At 34.7% G+C, this 21170-nt stretch overlaps 1 protein-coding gene across 5 annotated transcripts; it reads left to right on the top strand.

Moving 5' to 3' along the window:
* Positions 1-353: 353 nt before the first annotated feature.
* Positions 354-15866, top strand: LOC145589523 (carboxyl-terminal-processing peptidase 2, chloroplastic-like). Of its 5 annotated transcripts, none has more exons than XR_014101706.1 (15): positions 354-682; positions 3098-3365; positions 6290-6506; positions 6658-7000; positions 7088-7237; positions 7558-7640; positions 7766-7971; positions 9465-9533; positions 9715-9836; positions 10268-10343; positions 10429-10470; positions 14544-14652; positions 15152-15249; positions 15346-15425; positions 15522-15580. XR_014101706.1 is itself a non-coding variant. In XM_081646125.1 (15 exons), exons 1-15 carry the CDS (start codon positions 502-504, stop codon positions 15703-15705), a joined length of 1965 nt encoding a protein of 654 aa, XP_081502251.1. In that variant the 5' UTR covers positions 354-501; the 3' UTR covers positions 15706-15866. The 5 variants fall into 5 exon arrangements, 4 of the variants coding, with proteins under 4 accessions (XP_081502251.1, XP_081502248.1, XP_081502249.1 ...); XM_081646125.1 differs by having other exon boundaries at positions 6658-6707; positions 7068-7237; positions 15336-15425; positions 15522-15866; XM_081646122.1 differs by having other exon boundaries at positions 15336-15425; positions 15522-15865.
* The last annotated feature ends 5304 nt before the right edge of the window (positions 15867-21170 follow it).

The raw sequence follows: 21170 nt of genomic DNA, 5'->3' as shown, positions 1-21170 counted from the left end.
TAAGTAGTTGGGTGTAATTAATAACCCACCAAAAAACTATACGAGGGAAGCCAAAGGAAAAAATCATTTTAGATAAAAAAAAAAAGTTAAAAAAATTTTATGTTGACTTTAGTAGCCGGTTTCCAGTAATATAGGACCAACAAAAGAAAAAAGTGTAAAAGGTGAGATTATTAAATAATAATCGAAATGTGGGATTATTAATAGCGAACCGGACAAAGATGGGATTATTAGAATCAATTTTTCCAAAATAAAAATAAAAATAAAAATATGCGTTTTCTATTACAGTATTTGACTATGATAAAATACAATTTTCAGCCTCTCTTCTCTCGTCTTCTACATGACTACATGTAGGCTGTAGCAACAGAAAATTCACAAAGAGAAGCTCTCATTATCTCTTCATCAATGGCGAATATCTCTGCTTAAATTCGACCAAAAATATTCCAAATCTCTCTCATCGTCAACTCAGTACTCTGTGATAATTGAGCTTGGTTTTCATCTCCAATGGCGGCTGTAACTTCATTGTCTTTCTCGGCATTATCTCAGTCATTTGAGAGAAAATTGAGCGTTTTTTCGACTCGAACTTTCGAATCAATTCGTCTGCGCTCTAATTCATTTTCCGATCTTTCTGCTTTGTCTTCTGGTTTTGTAATTCAGTGCATGTCATCTACCTCTGCTATTACTGGTATTGAATTATGCAATGCTTTTTCTATTTTTTAATTATCATTTTTTTTTTTTGTAATTCTGTGCATGTAAGTACTATATTTGACCATATTTTTTAAATTCATTTTAATTATCATTTAAAAATTAATAAGTTATGTAACGTGGTTGGATTAGTCTCATTTTGTTTTTTCACAAAATCAACACTTCGTAATTTAAAGCTCTGCATATGCACGAAACTTCAACTGTCGCAAGTCAAATGGAGGAAGAAGTTTTTATGGACGAAACTTCAATTGTCGCAATTAATAGTAAAATGGAGGAAGAAATTTTTATGCACGAAACTTCAATTGTCGCGATTAATAGTAAAATGGAGGAAGAAGTTTTTATGCACGAAACTTCAATTGTCGCGATTAATAGTAAAATGGAGGAAGAAGTTTTTATGCACGAAACTTCAATTGTCGCGATTAATTAGTTTTGCTAAGGGCTTTGATGCAAGGTACACTGATTACCACTCCTAAGGGCATGCTTGGAAGGGGTGTTGTGTATTAAAGGGTAATAAAATTCAAACAAATGAAAATGAGGTAGTTGCGAGAAAAATGAGGTAGTGATGGTGTGATTGCAAGAAAAATGAGGTCATGATGTTGTGAATTGTGATGATAAGGGGGAGGGGGAACTATTAACCTCATTTTGAGGGTAATTGTTAATATCCTTTTTCTTCCTTATACTATTTCTAACATCTTTCATTTAACACCACCGTTTATGTTGGCCTTAATCCAAGCATGAAATAAGAATTTAACCATTCGTTTATATTGGCCTTAATCCAAGCATGAACTAAGAATTTAACCATTCGTATATATTGGCCTTAATCCAAGCATGAACTAAGACTTTAACCCAATCGTTTGATGCTTATATTTGTTGAAGATGAACGGTTCTGATATGAATAATTGGTCTCGGTGGAAGTTTAAAGTCCAATTTAAGTAATATTTGAAGGATAATGGGAAAATAAGGACCAATGGTTGTTGGTTTGGTAAAGTGATATATGGTGGTTAGGAAAGAAAATATGATTTATGGACTTCTGGTTTTTAGTTTAGAGAGTCCCTGTTAAGTTGCAACAACCAGTGTGACTGAGTCATTTGATTAAAACTAGGAAAATAATATATTTGAACAATTGCTTCGAACCTCTACTATATTTGGAACGAATCACTCTGATGTAATGGTGGCAATGTATGCTTTTAAACAATAGTGAGTTCTGGATGAATTATATATGTGTTGTCTAAGTTGCCCCCTCCTTTGCCTCATATTTGTATCACCTTCTGTTTTTTCAGCATTTTTTTTCTTCTAAATATAATGTCCGGTGTTTGAATATTTGCTAATTGCTCACATTGTCAATGAGTAACTGTGAGATAAGAGAAAATAATTGATTTTCAATTTGATGATTTAATAATATTGATGAACAATCTCTTCTAGTATCAATGTGTTTCAAATTTGTGTATGAAATTTGTTCGTATAGAGAGAATGTATATTAAGAGTAGTGTAAGTGTTAGCATCTGTAAGAATGGAAAAAGCTAATGGACTGTTCCTTATTTGAAGTCTGATACAGCTTAGCCGTATTGTTAGTACCTACCTTCAATGACTTGTATTTTCCTTATTTAATGCTTTTCAGGACTTTTTTCTTAAGATTTTCAATGCTTTAGATTCAATCATGGTGTTTCTGTCAATTTAGTGTGCATTCCAAAATAAAGCTCTTTAGGTAGTGAATTGTGTGATGATCAATGGATGTGAAATCAAAGATTGCTACCTTGTGTTGCCTTGCTTTGGTACTTGTCTTGTGTTTTAGACAAAAATAGATGTTGTATCACCACTTGTTTAAAACATTTTAAACTCACTAGAGTCTCACAAATGGTATTTGCTCATCAACCCTTGTTGTCAATAGGAATGAATGTCCCTTCTAAAGTCAAACAGCTTTGGTCAGTGGTCACTGTGTGCACACAAGCCCCTTTCCACACAAAGCATGCACCCTTGCTGATAAATAGGCAAGCATGCATCGCACGATTGGTGTTTAGACACTCTACACTCCTAGCATGAAGTTTCTTTTCTCACTTCATAACAAGTAGAAAGTATGCCATGTATGCTTTTATGGGGCTGGTAAGAGATAAAATAATGGCTTTTTTTTTTTTTTTTTTTTTTTTTTTATATATATTTTTAATTTGCATTGCTTTTTTTTTTTTTCCTTAATAAATATTTTTTTTGTCACTCTACTCTATTTGGTTATTGTATCATATTGGTAGTTGGTTTAGTTACTGTAAAGAGGAATAAGTTTTAACTTCATTTTTAGTTCCTTATAAAAGCTTGTCAAGGGAAGAATGAGAAAAGGACTTTTTATATTTATTTTTATTTTAATTAGTAGTTTAATAATAATTTTAATTGTATACACTTTCAGAAACCCCCCCAGTATCTGAGACGAAGTTAAATTTTCTCAAGGCCTACAAACGGCCAATTCATAGTATCTACAACAATGTGCTACAAGAGTTGATTGTTCAGCAACACTTGATGAGATACAAAAGGATGTACATATATGATCCTGTGTTTGCCCTTGGTTTTATTACTGTCTATGATCAGATGATGGAGGGGTATCCCAGTGATGAAGATCGAAGTGCCATCTTTGAAGCTTACATAAGGGCATTTAATGAGGATCCTGAGCAGTACAGGTTCGTGTTGGTTGCAATTACTTGTCATGTTCTTGGATTATAAGGTGAAAATTGGAAACTTGGAAATGGAGTTAACTCCCACTAGCAAAAAGCATGTCCCTCTACTATAGTTGTAGGTTATAAGAATTAAAATTATCCATGTTGCTCACTTGCATGAGCACATAATCTAAACGAGTTGAGGAGTTGTATCATCAATACATGTCACCGTTTATGTTATAACAAAGGTTGATTATAGAACATCTACCATTACATATCTTTTATTAAGGAAATTCCTGTTCATAATTACCTTTGTGACCTCAGAGTAGCTTTCCTCCATGTTTCCCTACCTTTTAAAAAGCTTGAGATAACTCTTATGAATAGTATTTGGACGATTATATCATCTAAAATGTTTATTACGTATTGACCCTCATTGATTTTAAATGCCTTTTTTTTAAAAAAAAAAATCTTTACCTTTTAATAAGTTATAACTCTTATGAATAGTGTTTAGATAATTATACCCTATAAAATTTTTATTTACTTATTTGCCCTCATTAATGTTAATTGCCTTTTTTTTTATAACTCTTAAGAATAGTGTGCAGACATTTATATGCCTAAAAGTATTTGGTTACATATTTTCCCTCATTAATGTTGCCAACAATTGAAAAAGCTCCCTGGAGGCCAGGACATGGCTAACTATGGGCCGCTCATCGCGCACGTTAGCCACATAAGTATCCTGTCACAAGTTCATGTATTTCTCAATTGATGGCTTTCCTATATTATCCGTGTATGTTCATTTTCAAGTCACTCAATTGGATCTTTTCCTCTTTATCCAATCAGATGTCTAGGTATATTTGGAATATTACATCTTTCTCTATGTTTTAATGGGGTATTTAAGGTAGTACACCGACCCTTACGCTTTGTTTGGATAGCAAAGAAGGAAGGAAAGGAAGGGGAGGGGAAAAGGAGGAAGGGAAGGGAAAAGAAAGGGAGGGGGAGGTGAGCTCCATTTTCCCTCCAAATCTCTCCCAATTTTGGATGGATTATGCTTATTAATAAGAGAGGGAAAATGGATCCCTCCCTCTCCTTCCCCTTTCTTCCCCCAATCCTTTACCCAAACAAGAGAATTTGTCCCCCTCTCTTTCTCTTCTCTTCTTTTCCTTCCATTTCTTTCTATCCAAACAAAGTGTTAATGTAATACGGCTTTTTATTCTTAATCCCCATTCCCCAAAGTTCTTTTTCTTTTAAGTAATTTCAATAGAACTCTTTCTTCCTATGTTTTACTTCTATTTTTGCAGAATTTTTAGCTTTAGTTTGCCCATCCTATCATTCCTATAGGACACACTTTCCTCACTTTATTTAAGTGTACTTTCACAAGTGAACAAGGTACCCATTTATCCCACTTTCTACTTTTCTTTTGTATGTGGAGCTACAGTAAGAGGGGGAAATTATTGTAAAATGGAGGGAGTACTTAACTAATCTCAATTGGCTAGAGGTAAGGCTAGCTTCATTGTAGCCTTTGTGTCGAACCTGTGTTATTGTGAGTACCCCTTCCATAAGGGCTGAACTATTGCTTGACCTGTTTGAGTATATATATATATATATATATATATATATATATATATATATATATATATATATATATATATATATATATATGCATGTGTTGAATCCATGGTCTGGAAATTTTGCCTTGCGTCATGAATGTTATACATATATTTAAGGAAATTTTGTCACATAACACCTTTTAAGAGTGATTTGTTGTGAGAAAACACCTTATAAATTTTTTTTTGTGAAAACACACCTAATACCACTTATTTTTTGTATGATAACACTTAAGGGTGGTTTTAGGCGTGTTGACTTGGTCTAATGGTGTTGACCACCACGTGTGAGTCATGTGCGCCGATTTACCCCCCTCCTTTCTGGTTTTTTACCCTTTCTTTCCCTCCAATTCTATTGTCTCTCTCCTCTCAATTTCTCTCTCTCCTCTCAATTACTCCCTCCTCTGATGCTACTCTTTATCATATACCCTACATCATATACCCCACCATATGCTTAACCTGCACCTCTCACACACACCATCCTCTGCTCCCCTTGCTGCCAGCCACCAACTCCATCCATCACCAAATGAACACATAGCCATCAACCACCAATCGCACCCTCATCACCTCCCATTTCTCCACCCATTCACAGCAGCAACTCATCAACTCGCAACCCGTCACTATCGCCGGACCACCGCAGCCAACGCACTATCGGCAGCAATCGCAAGCAGTCGCCCCACTTGCAATGCTCCTACCACGGTCAGCTGCAAAATAGTAGCTAACTGCTGCAACCACCTTGACATTACTGCTACCTCCATCCTACAAAACATTGCTGGGATTAATTAACCCCAAAATCAGAAACCCTAATTCGAATTAAAACCCTAATTAACGATAATTCGCAAAATCAACAAAATTAATGGAATAAGTCTTTAATTAAAGCTACTTACATGCCTCGTAATTATGCCAATTGAGTAAATTTGCAGAAATTGGATCTCAAAATTGGAGTTCACCTTCTTCAAAGGGGAGCAATGGAGTTTGGGTGGGAGAACAGGGGAAATAAAATGGTTTAATTGGGGAAGAAATTGAGAGGAGAGAGAAAATAAAGTTGGAGAGAAAGAAAGGGTAAAAAATTAGAAGGGAGGGGGGGTAAATCGTCGTCAATGCCGTTAAACCAAGTCAACAGGTCGGAAACCGCCTTAAGGTGTTATTTGACAAATAATTTCTGGTATTAGGTGTGTTTTCACAAAAAAAAAAAATTTATAAGGTGTTTTCTCACAACAAATCACTCTTAAAAGGTGTTATCTGACAAAATTTCCTATATTTAACTGTAATTTTGATAGTGATGATCCAATTTCAAATATTTGAAGTGTGATTCAAATAGTGACTGTTCAACCTTCTATTTATTAGAAAAGATGCACATAAACTGGAGGAGTGGGCTCGTACTCAAACATCTGCTTCACTGGTTGATTTCTCATCAAGAGAAGGTGAAATAGAGGACATCTTAAAGGATATTGCTGCAAAAGCTGGTGGAAATAGGAATTTTAGTTACAGTCGGTTCTTTGCAGTTGGCTTGTTTCATCTCCTTGAATTGGCTAATGCATCTGAACCCACCATCTTAGAGAAAGTCAGTTTACAAACATCTGTTAATGTTATTTTGTTTTAATTTAAACATATGTTCTTTTGTTTTAATTTAATGTTACACAAAATAGTCATGTATGTTCTCTTTTTAAATTTAGACTTCAGAGGCTTACTACTTACTGATTTGAGCTTTGTAGGTACTTTCCTGGAAATACGCCCCCACAAATATTGCAGAATTTCATCTCTGGTGCGTTTTTCTGAGGAAATTGAATCATGCATGTGATGCTATTGTTGGGATCCCAAACTTTTGTTGCTCATGTCAGTTAGATCTTTGGCCACGTTGGAAAATCCATAAGAGGTTGTTCCAGAATGGTCTATCTACAATAAGGTGGGAAGCCAAGAAATGCAGTGCTGAAATCTATAAGATAGTCAGCAACTTTGGAAAAAGAAAACGTCATAACTATGTCCCCTTTGTTCGTTTGGTTGTTGAAGTTGTATTGGTTATGTTTGTTTCTGTATCTATAAACCATGGCCCATCTTGTAAGTTTGAATTATGGAATAGCTTGAATAGATACTGAAGTTCATTTGTTAAATCTCCGGATGTCAGGTCTCATAAATATTCTGCAGGGTCCCTTTCTGAGGAGAATCGCCTTTTCTTAGAAGCTTGGAGAACATTAGATCGTGCTTATGCTGACAAGACTTTTAATGGACAAAGTTGGTTTCGCTATAGGGAGAACGCACTGCGCAATGAGCCTATGAACAGCCGCGAAGAGACTTGTATGTTTATTTCTTTTAGTCTTTATTTGTTCCTATAACAGTGAACGAAAAAGTGGCCAACAAATTTGTTCTAGTTATACACGATCCATTTTCAAAGTTGCATGTTACTCCTAAAGAATTTACTTTCTGAACTATAATCCATACTATTGTTAATCTTAGAAAGTAGTACGATGTAGGAAGATTTATTTAGTTGTTTCCAATAGAATTGAACAAAAAAGTAACGCATATTAATTGGAATACAGGATACGACAACTATTTTCTTGCCTATTTAACAGTTTACTAATGATAAAACCTTCTTTATTTTTCCTTAATTTGAACAGATGCGGCAATAAGAAAGATGATTTCTACACTGAATGACCCATTCACCCGTTTTTTGGAGCCTGAAAAATTGAAGAATTTGCGGGTATGGCTGGGATTCCAATTTGATTTGTGACGTTGTGTGTGCTTCATATTCTCTACCAAACTTTAATTTTCAATGTAATTTGTTAAACCGTTTTTGAATTATTTTGTATGATTTCTTGAAGGCAGTCTGGAACTCAGAGTTCGCTTACAGGTGTAGGGATATCTATTGGTCCCACCACCACTGACAGATCATCTACTGGAGTAGTTGTAATCTCTGCTGCTCCTGGGGGACCTGCCAGTAGGGCTGGCATCTTGCCTGGTGATATAATATTGGCTATTGATGGCACGAGCACTGAAGGAATGGGCATATATGAGGCAGCAAATATCTTACAGTGGGTTTTCTTGCATGAATTAGCTTTTTCCTATTTGCTATTCTCATATTCTGCTTTATCATAAGATGTCTCTTTTTCCCCTTGTCTCTCTTAAGTATTGTAATTCTTGTCTACTTGAATAATCTGTCCTATAGTATTTGCCTGCTTGTGCTTTTCGTTTTTTCTGCCTTTTAATGTTAATAAACACTTTATTACTTTTTCCCCCCTTTTATCTGTTGTTGACTTAATGAACCCTGTACAACTCTCTGCTGAGTTTTTGGCTGCCTCATGTATGAGAAAACCACCCAACCAATCAGCCATGATAGTCTCTGAAACTGGACGCAAGAGAATAGCATCCTGATTTTGGACCTTACCTTAATATGTACGAAGTACTAATTACTAAGTCCCCCTGGACCCTCCTCCATAATCATAATTATAAACTGGGGCATAAACTCCTGGCTTTGTACCATTCTCACTTTCCTTGCCTTCCTCAATTTCTCCCATTTATATCTATAGGAAGATACACAAGTAGGTGAGATGTCTATTTTCAAGTTCTATTGAGAAGTTTCTGTTTTCAAGATCTAATTTTTTTTTTTGTTTTTTTATTTTTAATTTTTTTTTGTTAATATCAGGTTGAATTTGCTCTCAAATGTCAACTCATGGCTTTGATTTCTTCTAGGACCCAGAGCTTCTACAGTTATATTTTGAAGAATATCTTTCTCATTTAATTCATACATACTTTTTTCTTATTCTGCTTTTGTTTGCAAGTATGTTTGTTCTCTGGTGTAGATTAAAATTTTCGTTGCTTTGATCCAAGATATGCCACTTTGTGATTGTTCTTATATACTCCCTCTTCCGCAAAAAACTTCCTACTTTGACTTGTTGCACTATTCATGTGCTTACATTGACCAATTTTTTTCACTATTATATAAACTGCTCATGTTTATTATGAAATTGTTATTGGATAATTACTCTCAATTTATATTTTCAAAACATAGTTTATTTATATACTCCCTCCGTCCCATAATGTTTTGGACGTTGGGGTGGACACGTAGTTTAAGAGAACTACAAGCTGGTCCATTTAAAATATTTGTTTATTGCATAAAAGATTCTCTTTTGCATTTTTATATTGTAAGAAAACAACAAACTGGGGTGGGAGTGGGGTAGGTGAGAAGATAGAAAATGTGGGAAAATATTTTTTTATTAGTGGTCTCTTCCATTTTTAGTAATGTGTCAAGTATTGTGGGATGGACGAAAATGGGAATTGTGTCAAGTATTATGAGACGGAGGGAGTATTATAATTTTTGCTAATGAATAAATCAAGAAATTGATGGTCCAAGCTGTGTGTAAGTAGATGTGCCTCAAAGAAATAAGAATTTTTTTGTATAATATAGTGAATATTTGATACCACAAATTACTTCAAAAATGTTCAAGCTTTCCCTTCAAAAAAAAAAAAAAAAATGTTCAAGCTTTATTGAATGACTGAATCAATTTTTCTTGCAAGTCTACTACAGGGGACCTGATGGAAGTTCTGTTGAGTTGACAATCCGTAGTAAAGATGAAATAAAACATGTGGGGTTAAAGTAAGTACTATGAAGTATATTTCTCAAGCACTACCATATACTCAGTTATCTACTTATTGTATGCTTCTCAAATATAATGTTTGCTATATATACTTGCTAAATTCCAAATATGCAGTAATGTTAATCTTTTGCACAATTATTGTGAAATGTGTGTTTATTTATGACTGAAAACTAATCCCAGGCGTGAGAGAGTTACTCTAAACCCAGTTAAATCCAGATTATGTGAGATGCCTGGTTCAGCGAGGGATACTCCTCAAAAAGTAGGATATATTAAGTTAATGTCTTTCACTCAGAATGCTTCTGGTGAGTTCTTTTCTATTGTTTGCTGATATATTTCGCTTTGTGATACAGAATCGATGTCTGTTTCATAAAAAGCTGGTTGCTGCCTGTTCCCTATGCATTTATTAACATTGTTGCTCTATTTCAATTGATTTGTTGATTGTGATGGTTTTACTTGTTACTGGTAGCTGGAGTATTTTTCATCTATAGATCTAGACTGATCTGTATGGATTCCTGTTTTTAATAGAAAAATACATGCTTATTGGAAAATAAGCTAAGTGGATGCTGCGGTTTGCTTTTTTAAGCTCTTTGAGCTTTACATTCGCATTCATTTTAAGAATTTTTTTCATAATAAGTTAATAACTATTTAATTTGTGTAGTAACGGGGAATTTTAACATGAAACTTCCATGGACTCTATGTGCTTATCTTGTTTTCTGACCATTTCATAAAACAGATGCAGTCAAGGAAGCCATAGAAACACTAAGAAGTAATAATGTTAATGCTTTTGTGCTGGATCTCCGGGATAATAGGTAAAGAAATTTGGCATGCATTCTTTTCCACCTTAAAAATTAACCATACTGCACCTTTTTTTCATGATTTGTGTAAACTTTGCAGTGGTGGCCTCTTTCCAGAGGGAATTGAGACAGCCAAAATTTGGTAAGCCATATGCTATATGCGTATATGTTTTGTATATAGTTGTCTACAAGCTATGTTAGAGCTAATGCTGATGTGCAAAGAATCTGAACTAGTACCATGCTGTGTTATATACAAGTACATAACAAAGTTTCTTCTTAATGTAATGAAATAAGAGAGAATAGTAGAGGAGAGAAACACTTAATTAGAGAACTTTTGAAGATTTTGCAATCAACTTTTGAAAACTAATGAAGTACCAATAACATGTAAAGAACCAGCACTACCAACCAATTAATTTGAAATGCATGTAGATATTTTTAAATGTAATTTTACTGCAAGCTAAGGGGTGCAGGAGAGTATGTCTAAAATACAAGAAAATTTAAGAAGTTGCAGAACTCCAATTCAATATGAATCTTCAACACCATTGACAAATTAAAATTCATGGAATCAATTTCGAATTGTCAGCAAATCACATCACAGAGTACAATCTCTATCATCTTCAAAGTGCTCTAACCTCCCCCTCTCCTACACACACACACTCCACCCCCCTCTTTATAGCCACATACCTCAGGTTTGACAAGGGCGAGTTGAGTAATTGCAGAGTGAAGGTGATATGAAATAACCAAAAAAACCAAGAAAAGAGGGATAAAAAAACAACTAACAACAACTTCAAATCAACAAAACAAGATAAACCTATCTCAACAATCACCAAGATATATGAAATAGGGGTTCTTAATCAAAAGTAAAGCTAGGATTAAGGTGTAGCCACAAAGATTCATAGTAGCAATCACAAAGAAGGCAAATAATCACAAAGATTATGGGTAGAGAGAGAAAGTCTCTTGATTTCAAAATTAAGTAAAAGTTTTTCCCAAAAGAAAGCTTAGCCCCATTTAAAGGCTTTATAAATAAACCTTAAAGTTCTTAAATTACACCCCTTGGATTACAATTGAAAGGCTAAGATTAAAAGATAGCAAAAAGAAGCACAAAAGAAATAAGGAAGTCCGCTCGAAACAAGGCCTTTGGAGCGACCGCTCTAAAGGGTAGGAGCGGGCGCTCTTCTCTACTGCAAAGTTCATTTGACAACCTGAGGAGCTAGTAGGAGCGGGCGCTCCTTAACCGGGGAGAGGACGCTCCTCGCGACTACCTGTATAGCTCAACTTCAAACGTTCATAACTTCTTCGTTTCTTGCTCAAATTAGGCATGTGACCCGTCGTTGGAAAGCTCTTGGACTGTACTTTCACCTCCAACTTGAATCACCTGAAAAACGAAGAATCTATAGCTGATTGAATTTGAGTGATGGATTTTTTTTAACCAAGTAAAAGCTTTTCTTTCTCATCCTTGTTCCCATGCTTTGTCCTCAACCATCAATTGTAAAATTAAGACACAAGAATAACTTTTATTCACCTAATCCACGTCATAACGTAGAGAATTTATCCAAAAAGTAGATTGGAGCCATAAATGCAATGTTACTTGGACTCGTCTATAAGTGTCATCTCCGACAAGGTGTCGGAGGGTCCGGCACCTCAGTCCTAAATTTTGGTCGACACTTCAACACGGTCAAGAGAGTGTCTTGACTAATATTTAGGATACGGCTACTGTATAAAGTGTCCAAAAAATTTAGTCCGACACTTAAAAATAAAAAATAGATAAAAGTCAAAAAATAAAAAAATAATATAGAGTAATACATAGGGAACATCTAAAGTCTAAACATATTCCAATACACTTTTTTTAGTCTTCTTATGTTTCCTTTCTTCTCTTTCTACGTATTTTTTTGTTACAAATTCCAATACACCGTTTCAAACTATGCTCTTATCTTTCTATCTTCTCTCTCCTCCATTAAATTAGATGCATGCTTCAAAGTTCAAACTTAATCCCCTCTTTCTCTTCTCTTTCAAATTTCAAAGGCGGCATGTCATTTATTTTTGCAAACACTTCTTTGTTCTTTCATTCAACAACCAGCCACCACGAATGGCAACCACAACTCGCCGGCGATCTGTTCAATGTGCCGGAAAATACATTTGTGAAATCGGAATTTTCAGGCGACTAAAAGCCCTATACTTTAATTGTCTGTATGTGTCCTGCAATAAGCAATTCACGAAATTTTGGTAGATTTATGAACTAAACCCTAAAATTTTAAATTACAAATCTTGATTATCTGAAATTGACAACACCTGTTTCAGACACTTTTCCAATCCCCGAGTCGACACTTTCCTGGAGCCGTGTCAAGGGTTGTGTCGTGTGTCGTGTCGTGTCGACACGCGACACCCATGGCCAAGGCAGGTGTCGGAGTAACACCGCATAAATGCCCCAAACGGATCATATAGTCACACAACTTGTAGGTTTCAAGGGAGCTCCCGCATCAGAAGGAGAGAGGGTCTGTGGATGAGATTTGAAGAATTGCAAATGAAGGGTTGTGGGATGAGAAAAAATATACTTGCGAATAGGTGGTGAAATCTTGCACACTCCATTAGAGCTGATTAGAGGTATGTTAATGGAGGTTGTGAGTTTTGATGAGGGAGAGAGAGGGAGAAGATCAAAGGGATTTTATTTGTTTATGAAGAATTGGAACCAATGACTTGGCTAGAGAAGTTCGAAAACAATCATCATGCACCTTTTGTTTTAGTTATAGCTGTAAAGTCTTGTATTTACTTATAATCTTGACCGCTAAAAGTCAGATTTAATGGATGATATATCTTCTCACCCTTCTCACCATAAGTGGTCTTCTCATATGAGCCTAAGTCTACCTACATCCAAATTACACGGGCATTGTATCAACTTACAGCTCAGCTTGATTTTCCAACAGCTGAATACCATGGCTTTCTTTCCTTTCTCCTTCCTGTAACTGATCTTTGTAAAGTAGACATGCACACTTTCCTATCTATAAATCATCTCTCTGCTCCTAATGTGTGGAAGAATCTACAATTAATTACCTAAAATTAGACCTGGTTATTGGGTAGGGTATCCCAATGATAACCAGGTCTACCTTAAATTGAAGATTTTAACAACATTGTAGTAGTTCCAAATCCATTGTGCTTGAACTCTTGAAGGGCTTAGGTATAAAGAGTTTTTGACAAATTTGTATAAGTTTCATAGAAGTGGATTGAAGTAAAGATTTTTCTTGTGAATTAAACGACCAAATCTAATGTGTTTGAAAGGCTTAGTTACTCTGGCACCTCCTTTCCCTTCTTTCACAATTAATTGCGACAGTCTTCTGGTGAAACCTATGATGTGTGGGAGTCCTATTTCCATTTCTATGTGTTTAGTGCGTTGAGAAGAAATAGTAGTGATGATTCTTTAATAAGGTTATTTCATATGCCAAAATATGATCACCTCTATCCATGTGCATGCAATCACGCATATATATTCAAAGCTTCACTAAAAATCGTGGGAAATGTCAACATACATTTTCAAAATCCCTGTATTTGTCATCCCACACTACAGATCTCTCTCTACGGCTTGCACGTCTGCATGCTCTTTGATAGAATCATTTCATCTGTGTCCATATGTTGTTAGTAATAGTAAAAAGACCAGAGCAGCCATGGTAGTTGTTTTAATAGCTGGGATGCCTATTATCAGTTTGGTTACTCTTAAAGCTGAACCAATTATTTTTGAATCTTGAAGCCTTTGTCTTAATAGTAAGATGTTGTTTACTGTACTTTCTACAATTTTAAGCATGGTTACTATTATTGGTCAGAGCAGTGGATTGAGGTATTGGGAGGATTAGAGGGTGTAGGGCGGTGACAAGGAGGGTAGGAGTTGCTGGAAAGGAGAGAATAGAGTGTAAGTTGGTTTGTCTGGGGAGTACTTCGAATGCCCACCAGTGAAAATGAAAGGGATAGGCCAGGTGGTGCATGAGCAAAAGAGCGAAACCAATAGGCTCTAAACCTGCTTAGTTTTCTTAAAACATTGCACAATTTATGAGCATGTACGTGTTATGCTGTAACGTACTTGGTGCAGTGACAAATAGCATTGTTTTTTTACAAGCATTGATGCATATGGGTTATGTTGATATTATCATAGATCTAAATTCTCTTTTATTTCCCTTTCATATTTTCTTTATGGACTGAACCAATGATATTATATATTCTCTTATCTAGGTTGAACAAAGGAGTTATTGTGTATATATGTGATAGTCGTGGTGTTCGGGATATATATGATGTTGAAGGAAGCAACGCTATAGCCACATCAGAACCCCTTGCTGTTTTGGTAAATCCTTTCCCTCTATTTTCTTGTTAAAAGTGTTCCCCTTCCCCCTCACCCCCCCCCCAAAAAAAAAAAAAAAAAAAAAACAGCTTACTGGATCTAACAAAGCATATTTTAGGGGATCATGCTCCGTACAAGACTCGTACATTAAATTACACATGGTAATTAGCAATTTTAACATGTTAAATGCTGGATTAAGAGTTTTGACTACCAATTTGTCTTCGCGCGCAAAGTTGTAGCAATCTAACTATATGTTTGTTCAGCGATGTTATCAACACTTATAATAATTTGGTATCAATGCCGGTGGTGCAAATATATATGATCACCATACTTTGTCTTTTTAAACTCATTTTCATATACATTATTATTGAACCCACCATATTGAGTTTTTTTTTTTACTGTTTTTTCTTGTATATTTTTGTTTTCACAATTTCTGTATATAATTTAATGCAATTTGTCCATTATTTTATTTTTTATTTCAACCTTGTTCGATTCGTATTAGGTGAACAAGGGGACTGCAAGTGCTAGTGAAATATTAGCTGGTGCATTGAAGGATAACAAACGAGCTGTGGTGTTTGGAGAGCCAACATATGGGAAAGGGTATTTGCTTAAAAATAAATTCTTCATCTTTTGAATGTGCTTATATAACCATCTGATTGTATATTTAATTTCCCTTTCGCAGCAAGATACAATCAGTTTTTGAGCTATCTGATGGATCTGGCTTGGCAGTCACAGTTGCTCGCTATGAGACGCCTGCTCACACAGATATTGACAAGGTGTGCCTTATTTATCTTTCTTCTCATGTTTCTGTGTTTTGTTGGATGTTTCTTGTTGTGCATGGCATTTAAATTGTATTTTCATTGCCGTTGTAGGTGGGAATCAAACCGGATCATCCTCTTCCAGCATCCTTTCCCAAAGACGAGAATGATTTCTGCACCTGTGTCCAAGATCCGTCGTCTGCTTGTTATCTTAATGGCGCACAATTATTTTCAAGATGAATATCGTACTGACATTCTTCAACGTTTCATCTCTTATTCTCTTGTGTTACGATATTAAATTCTTTTGTAAGACTTGCATAATGATTATCATTTCAGGAAGCCTCCCATCTTATTTGTAACACCAATTTATAATCATATAAAATACTTAATAAGATTTTTTTTCATAGCATAAATACTTACTAAGATCCTTTTCATTACCTTGCGTAGAGCCTTTTCATCATAACATGATAAAACACTTATGAATAGTGTGAGGATAGGTATATCCTTATATTGTTTATTTACCAATATGCTCCTATTGATATGATGATGTTAATTGCCTTTGAGCTTTTCCTCGTGTGATTTAATGGTTTAACTCTTATGAACAGTGTTTAAACAATTAAACTCTATAAAATATTTATCACAAAGTATTGGATGCTGTAAGCCGCATATAATGTTTCGTCAGTCAGAGAAGATAATAGCAACATATTATCATCATCTTCTTACGATGAACAAGTTTTCACCCGATGACAAGTTGGAGGTGGTTACGACAAAGGAGAGGAGCGAGGTCATCCATGGCGGAAGAGAGAGAAAGTTTAATTGCTTGAAATTCTCGAATTTTTCGAAAAATGCCCAAAAAAATCGAATTGGGGCTTTTTTATGTGAAGTATAATCGTTGAAATTGATTGTCCCATATGATTGTATGTTGAATTGTGAGCATTTTGATAACAAATACATGTATTTTGGTTGAGAAATGAGCAAATTATGTTATACCCATGACCTTAGTACGAGATATTTAATGGAGGTTTTGCCATTGTTATACATATTATCAAACAAATTATACATATGATCAAACAAGTTACATATCCTCCATTAGCTAGATGATATGCTCTATTAGTTTTATTGTTGGATGATATCCTCTATTGGCTATATGATATCATTTATGATTGTGCCTATGATATCCTCCATTGCTTATATGATATCATGGCTGGATGATATCCTCTATTGGCTAAATGACATCATCCAGCCTTGATATCATATAGTTAATAGAGGATATCATCCAGTCAATAGAGGATATCATCCAGCTAGTAGAAATATTATCTAGCCAATAAAGAATATCATCATATAGCCAATAAAGGATATCATCCAGCCAATAGAGGATATCATCCAGCTAATAGAGGATATCATCTAGCCAGTAGAAATATCATCCAGCCAATAGAAATGTCATCCAGCCAATAAAGGATATTATATAGCCAATAAAGGATATCATCCAGTTAGTAGAGGATATCATACAGTAAATAGAGGATATCATCCAACCAGTAGAAATATCATCCAGCCAATAAAGGATATCATATAGCTAAAAAAGGATATCATCCAGTTAGTAGAGGATATCATCTAGTGAATAAAGGATATCATCCAGCCAATAGAGGATATCATCCAGCCAATAGAGGATATCATCCCGCCAATTGAGGATATCAAAAATTTGCATTTGTCAGTCCGGACTGACAAAATATTTTGTCAGTCCACTACCTTCTCAATATTTATTTACCTATTTATCTTTTTAATGTTACTTGCCTTTAATTTTTGGAGCAATTTCCTTAAATAATGCTAAAATATAAACTAATTCCTCATATAAGTTGGTTTAAAAACTACTCTGTATTTCCCAAAATACCATCCACGTAGGATTAGTGTGAAGTTTGTGTTTTTTAATTATCTGAGGCTAAAAAATTGTTAATGACAATAGCGGTTATTAAAAATAAATCGCTATTTGTAACAGTGGTTCATTTATTAAAACCAACAGTGACATTAGCGGTTTTAGTAAAGAACCGTCATTGTCATTTGCGGTTTTCATTTGACAATATACTCTAGCCAAACATATTTCAAAGTCTTCTTAGAGCATCTCCAATGGCAAGCTATTTACCAAATTAGCTTGCCATTGCCACATAGGATTTTAAGCTACTCCATTTTCTAGCTAATTTGTGCAATAATGGTTAGCTAATTTCTTAACATTTTTTTTATTTAATTAATATTTTAATTTAAAAAATTATTTTTAGAAAATGAAATTATTGCCAAAACATTCTTTATTTTCATTGACATTTTACGGTCAATTTTTATGTATGTTACTCTCATATGAGGGAAGGGGCTAGACTGTAGTGACTCCAACTCTATACATTTAAAATTCTTAAATGGACTGTTACTTTTCTCTAGGAGGATAAAATTTCAAAAAAGGAGGATATAATTTCAAGTTGCGACCATGTAATATACATTAGCTAGAAAATATATTGACTGATTAAAAAATCAAACAAATAAATATAATAAGACCAATATATACATATTCAATATAATGTAATTAATAACATAACAACATAAGTTAAACACTAAACCATATAATTAATAAAAAAGTTTATAATAACAGCGACAATTATAACAATATCAAAAGTTAAACACTATATTATAAAATTAATAAACAAGCATATTATCCATTAAGGGATTGCCCATTAAGGGATTGCCCTCCGAAACAACTCCATATATGTTCCACTAGATCCGCCTTTAGTTGATGATGCATCTGTCTATCTCGAAGGGTTGCATCCCTTTCAAGAAAAGCTCGAAAATCTAAAGGGTGCCCTTGATGAACATCATCGACAATTATTAGTGTGAAATCATCCCGAGAAAAGTTTTTTGTGTATGTGTGTCTCTCATCTTCTACAATCATATTATGCAATATAACACATGCTTCCATTATATCATGGAGCCTGCGTTTATGCCAACAATGTGCAGGTCCACGAATTATCGCAAAACGAGATTGAAGTACTCCAATAGCTCGTTCGACATCTTTCCTTGCACTCTTATGTTTTTTCTTGAATAAAAGCCTTTTGGGATCTTGGGGATGTGAGAATGTTTTGACAAATGTAGCCCACTCGGGATATATACCATTTGTAACCCATGTTGTAATTAGTTGCATTAATTGTGAAATGAACCTCTGGAGCTTTTCCTTGCAACGTCTCTTGGAACAAATTTGATCTGCTTAAAACATTAATGTCGTTGTTTGATCCTGCAACCACCGAAATAAGCATGCCATATCTAAAGATCCACTGAGGCGACTGCCTCAAGCATAATTGTTGGATACCCATAATCACCTCGGGTGTATTGCCCTTTCCATGCGGTTGGGCAATTTTTCCATGCCCAATGCATGCAATCAAGACTACCAAGCATTCCAGGAAAACCATGACACTCTTCATGCATTTGTAGCAATCGTTGGACATCTTCAGCTGTAGGCCTCCTTATGAACACATCTCCAAACACCTCGATAATAGCACGAAAAAATTTGAATAAACATTCTATAGCAGTGCTCTCGCCTATTTTAATGTATTCGTTAACAGCATCAACAGGGGTTCCATAGGCTAAAATGCGAATAACGGCAGTGCATTTTTGAAGGGGAGACAATCTCATTCTTTTGGCAGCATCAACTCTTTGCGTAAAATATTTTGAATGTTCCGAGGGCTTCCACAATACGATTAAATAACTCCCTCTCCTCATCCTAAACCTTCTGCGAAATAAGTGCTCTGGATATACAGGATTGTTAGAGAAGTAGTCTTGGTATAAACGTTCTACACCACCTTTACGATCACGGGGTACATAATACCTCGAGGGAGTTTCTAACTGCTCAAGTAGGAAGCGTCCCATTTCTTCATATGATTCATCAATAAATTCCTCTGCCCAAAATTTCCTCCAATCAATATTGTAGCATAAATTGGGGTTTTCAGACATTTTGATTTGGAGTCTAAGAATAGGTCGAAAAGAAGTAGATACTAAAAGATGTTATATTGTTAATGGTGTTATATAGAAAGAGAGAATAGAATAGCTGAGATATAATAATTCTATAATTATGTAGAAACTAGTAGCTAATTTTAAACAAAAATGTAGAAAACTATAATACTAACGGCTAAGTTTTTAAAAAATGTAGAAGATCACAAATACTAATGGCTAGATAGTCGGTCAATATTGTTAATAACTAAATACGAGTATTAAGGAGTATTAAGGATTATGAACTAACAATAAACTATAGTAATACTGATTCACTAGTCACTAGATAGTCAATACTATTTTGTTTTTGCAAAAATCAACCTAACATATATTATCATGATGCCAAATTGTTCTATCATGGCTACAGTTCAATAATCATTATCGGTACTCTACTTTGATTACACTTTTTGAGGATAATATCTTGTTTTATCTCCATCCTATCCTACCACTACTATATGATTACTAGCAACACTTTGTTAAGTGATCAATACATAATGAGGAGTTACGTACATAAACACATAATTATTATTTTGGGACATGCTCAGAAAATATAATTCACAATTTTATGCATAACCCAAACTTTAAGTTTATTATCTAATAATCCATTACATTATAGCTCGAATAATCATAAATCCCAAAAATTTTCTAAAAACACGACATAGCTAAAAAAAAGTCAACCCTAAATAAGTAAAAATATTAATTGCTAAAACTTACTTCATAGATTAATCTCTACAATTATTATCTAAAACATTAATAAATTTAAATCTGCTAGATCTTAATTATTAAGACATTCCATACTTGGCCCTTAACATTTCACATACTTGTTCATGATTTTTCTTTGTTCTCTCATCCATATTTGAAGTATCCTTGCATAGTAACTCAAAGTCATTTTGTCGAATATGGTCCTCCATTAGTGATAGTCTCTTCTTAGCCAAATCTTCAAAGTTAGTCCACTTATCCGCAACAGTGTCATTGCCCTTATTTTTATTGTTCTTCCTTTTTGCCGCTTCCTTAGCAGCCTTTTGACCTATTGGACGTTCATCTAGCACTTCCACATCTTCAGTTGCATCATGATGGGATGAGGGAAAATTTTCACCACTTGATCTTGCAATTTTTGATTTCTTGGACGAAGCACTGTGTTTTCGATCAAATTCTTGCCACTTTGGATCGTTCCGAAGGATTTGCCAAGCATGTAGATAAGAAAACTTTCTGTTATCATTACAGTTTGAATATAGTACCTTGGCTTTATTTATAATGTCATCTTCATTATGGCCGCTCGAATGGCTATCCTTTACTTGAATGTAGCATCCATTAAACTTATTAACTTCGCCACTCATTTTGAACCAATGATTGGAAGCTTTATCTATAGGTACCTCTGGACCTTCTGTCCTCCATGCATTATAATATTCAACAATACTCTTCCAACACAGTTCCTTAGTTTGATCGTTGCCCTTGATTTGATCTTTTGAAATGGTTATCCAACTTCTACATAAATCGACATCTTTAATTTGGGTCCACGTCAACTTACTATTTTTGCCTTTAGAATGATCATTGGCTTCCTCCGAGTCAGCTTCAATTTGAGATTCAAGACCCAACTTAGAAGTAAGAGACTCTTCTTGTGTGCTTGAGCATTCTATGCTATCCCTTCTTATATTTTCGTGGACCTTAAATGATTCACTTAAATATAAAGGGCGAGGAGTATAACTTGGATGGGTAGGTTGATTACCCGACCTAACCATAGGA

The sequence above is a fragment of the Chenopodium album genome, chromosome 17 (assembly GCF_948465745.1).
Source record: "Chenopodium album chromosome 17, dcCheAlbu1.1, whole genome shotgun sequence".
Classification (NCBI taxonomy): Eukaryota; Viridiplantae; Streptophyta; class Magnoliopsida; order Caryophyllales; family Amaranthaceae; genus Chenopodium; species Chenopodium album.
The sequence above is the reverse complement of the archived record's forward strand: the minus strand, read 5'-3'. Positions and strand labels throughout refer to the sequence as shown.

Bases quoted from the DNA above. Each gene is read 5' to 3' on its own strand.
- LOC145589523 (XM_081646122.1), top strand. From the start codon at position 502: ATGGCGGCTGTAACTTCATTGTCTTTCTCGGCATTATCTCAGTCATTT. The intron at 9,534-9,714 runs GTAAGTACTATG...AACTAATCCCAG, and splicing joins ATAAAACATGTGGGGTTAAA to GCGTGAGAGAGTTACTCTAA. The intron at 10,344-10,428 runs GTAAAGAAATTT...TAAACTTTGCAG, and splicing joins CTGGATCTCCGGGATAATAG to TGGTGGCCTCTTTCCAGAGG.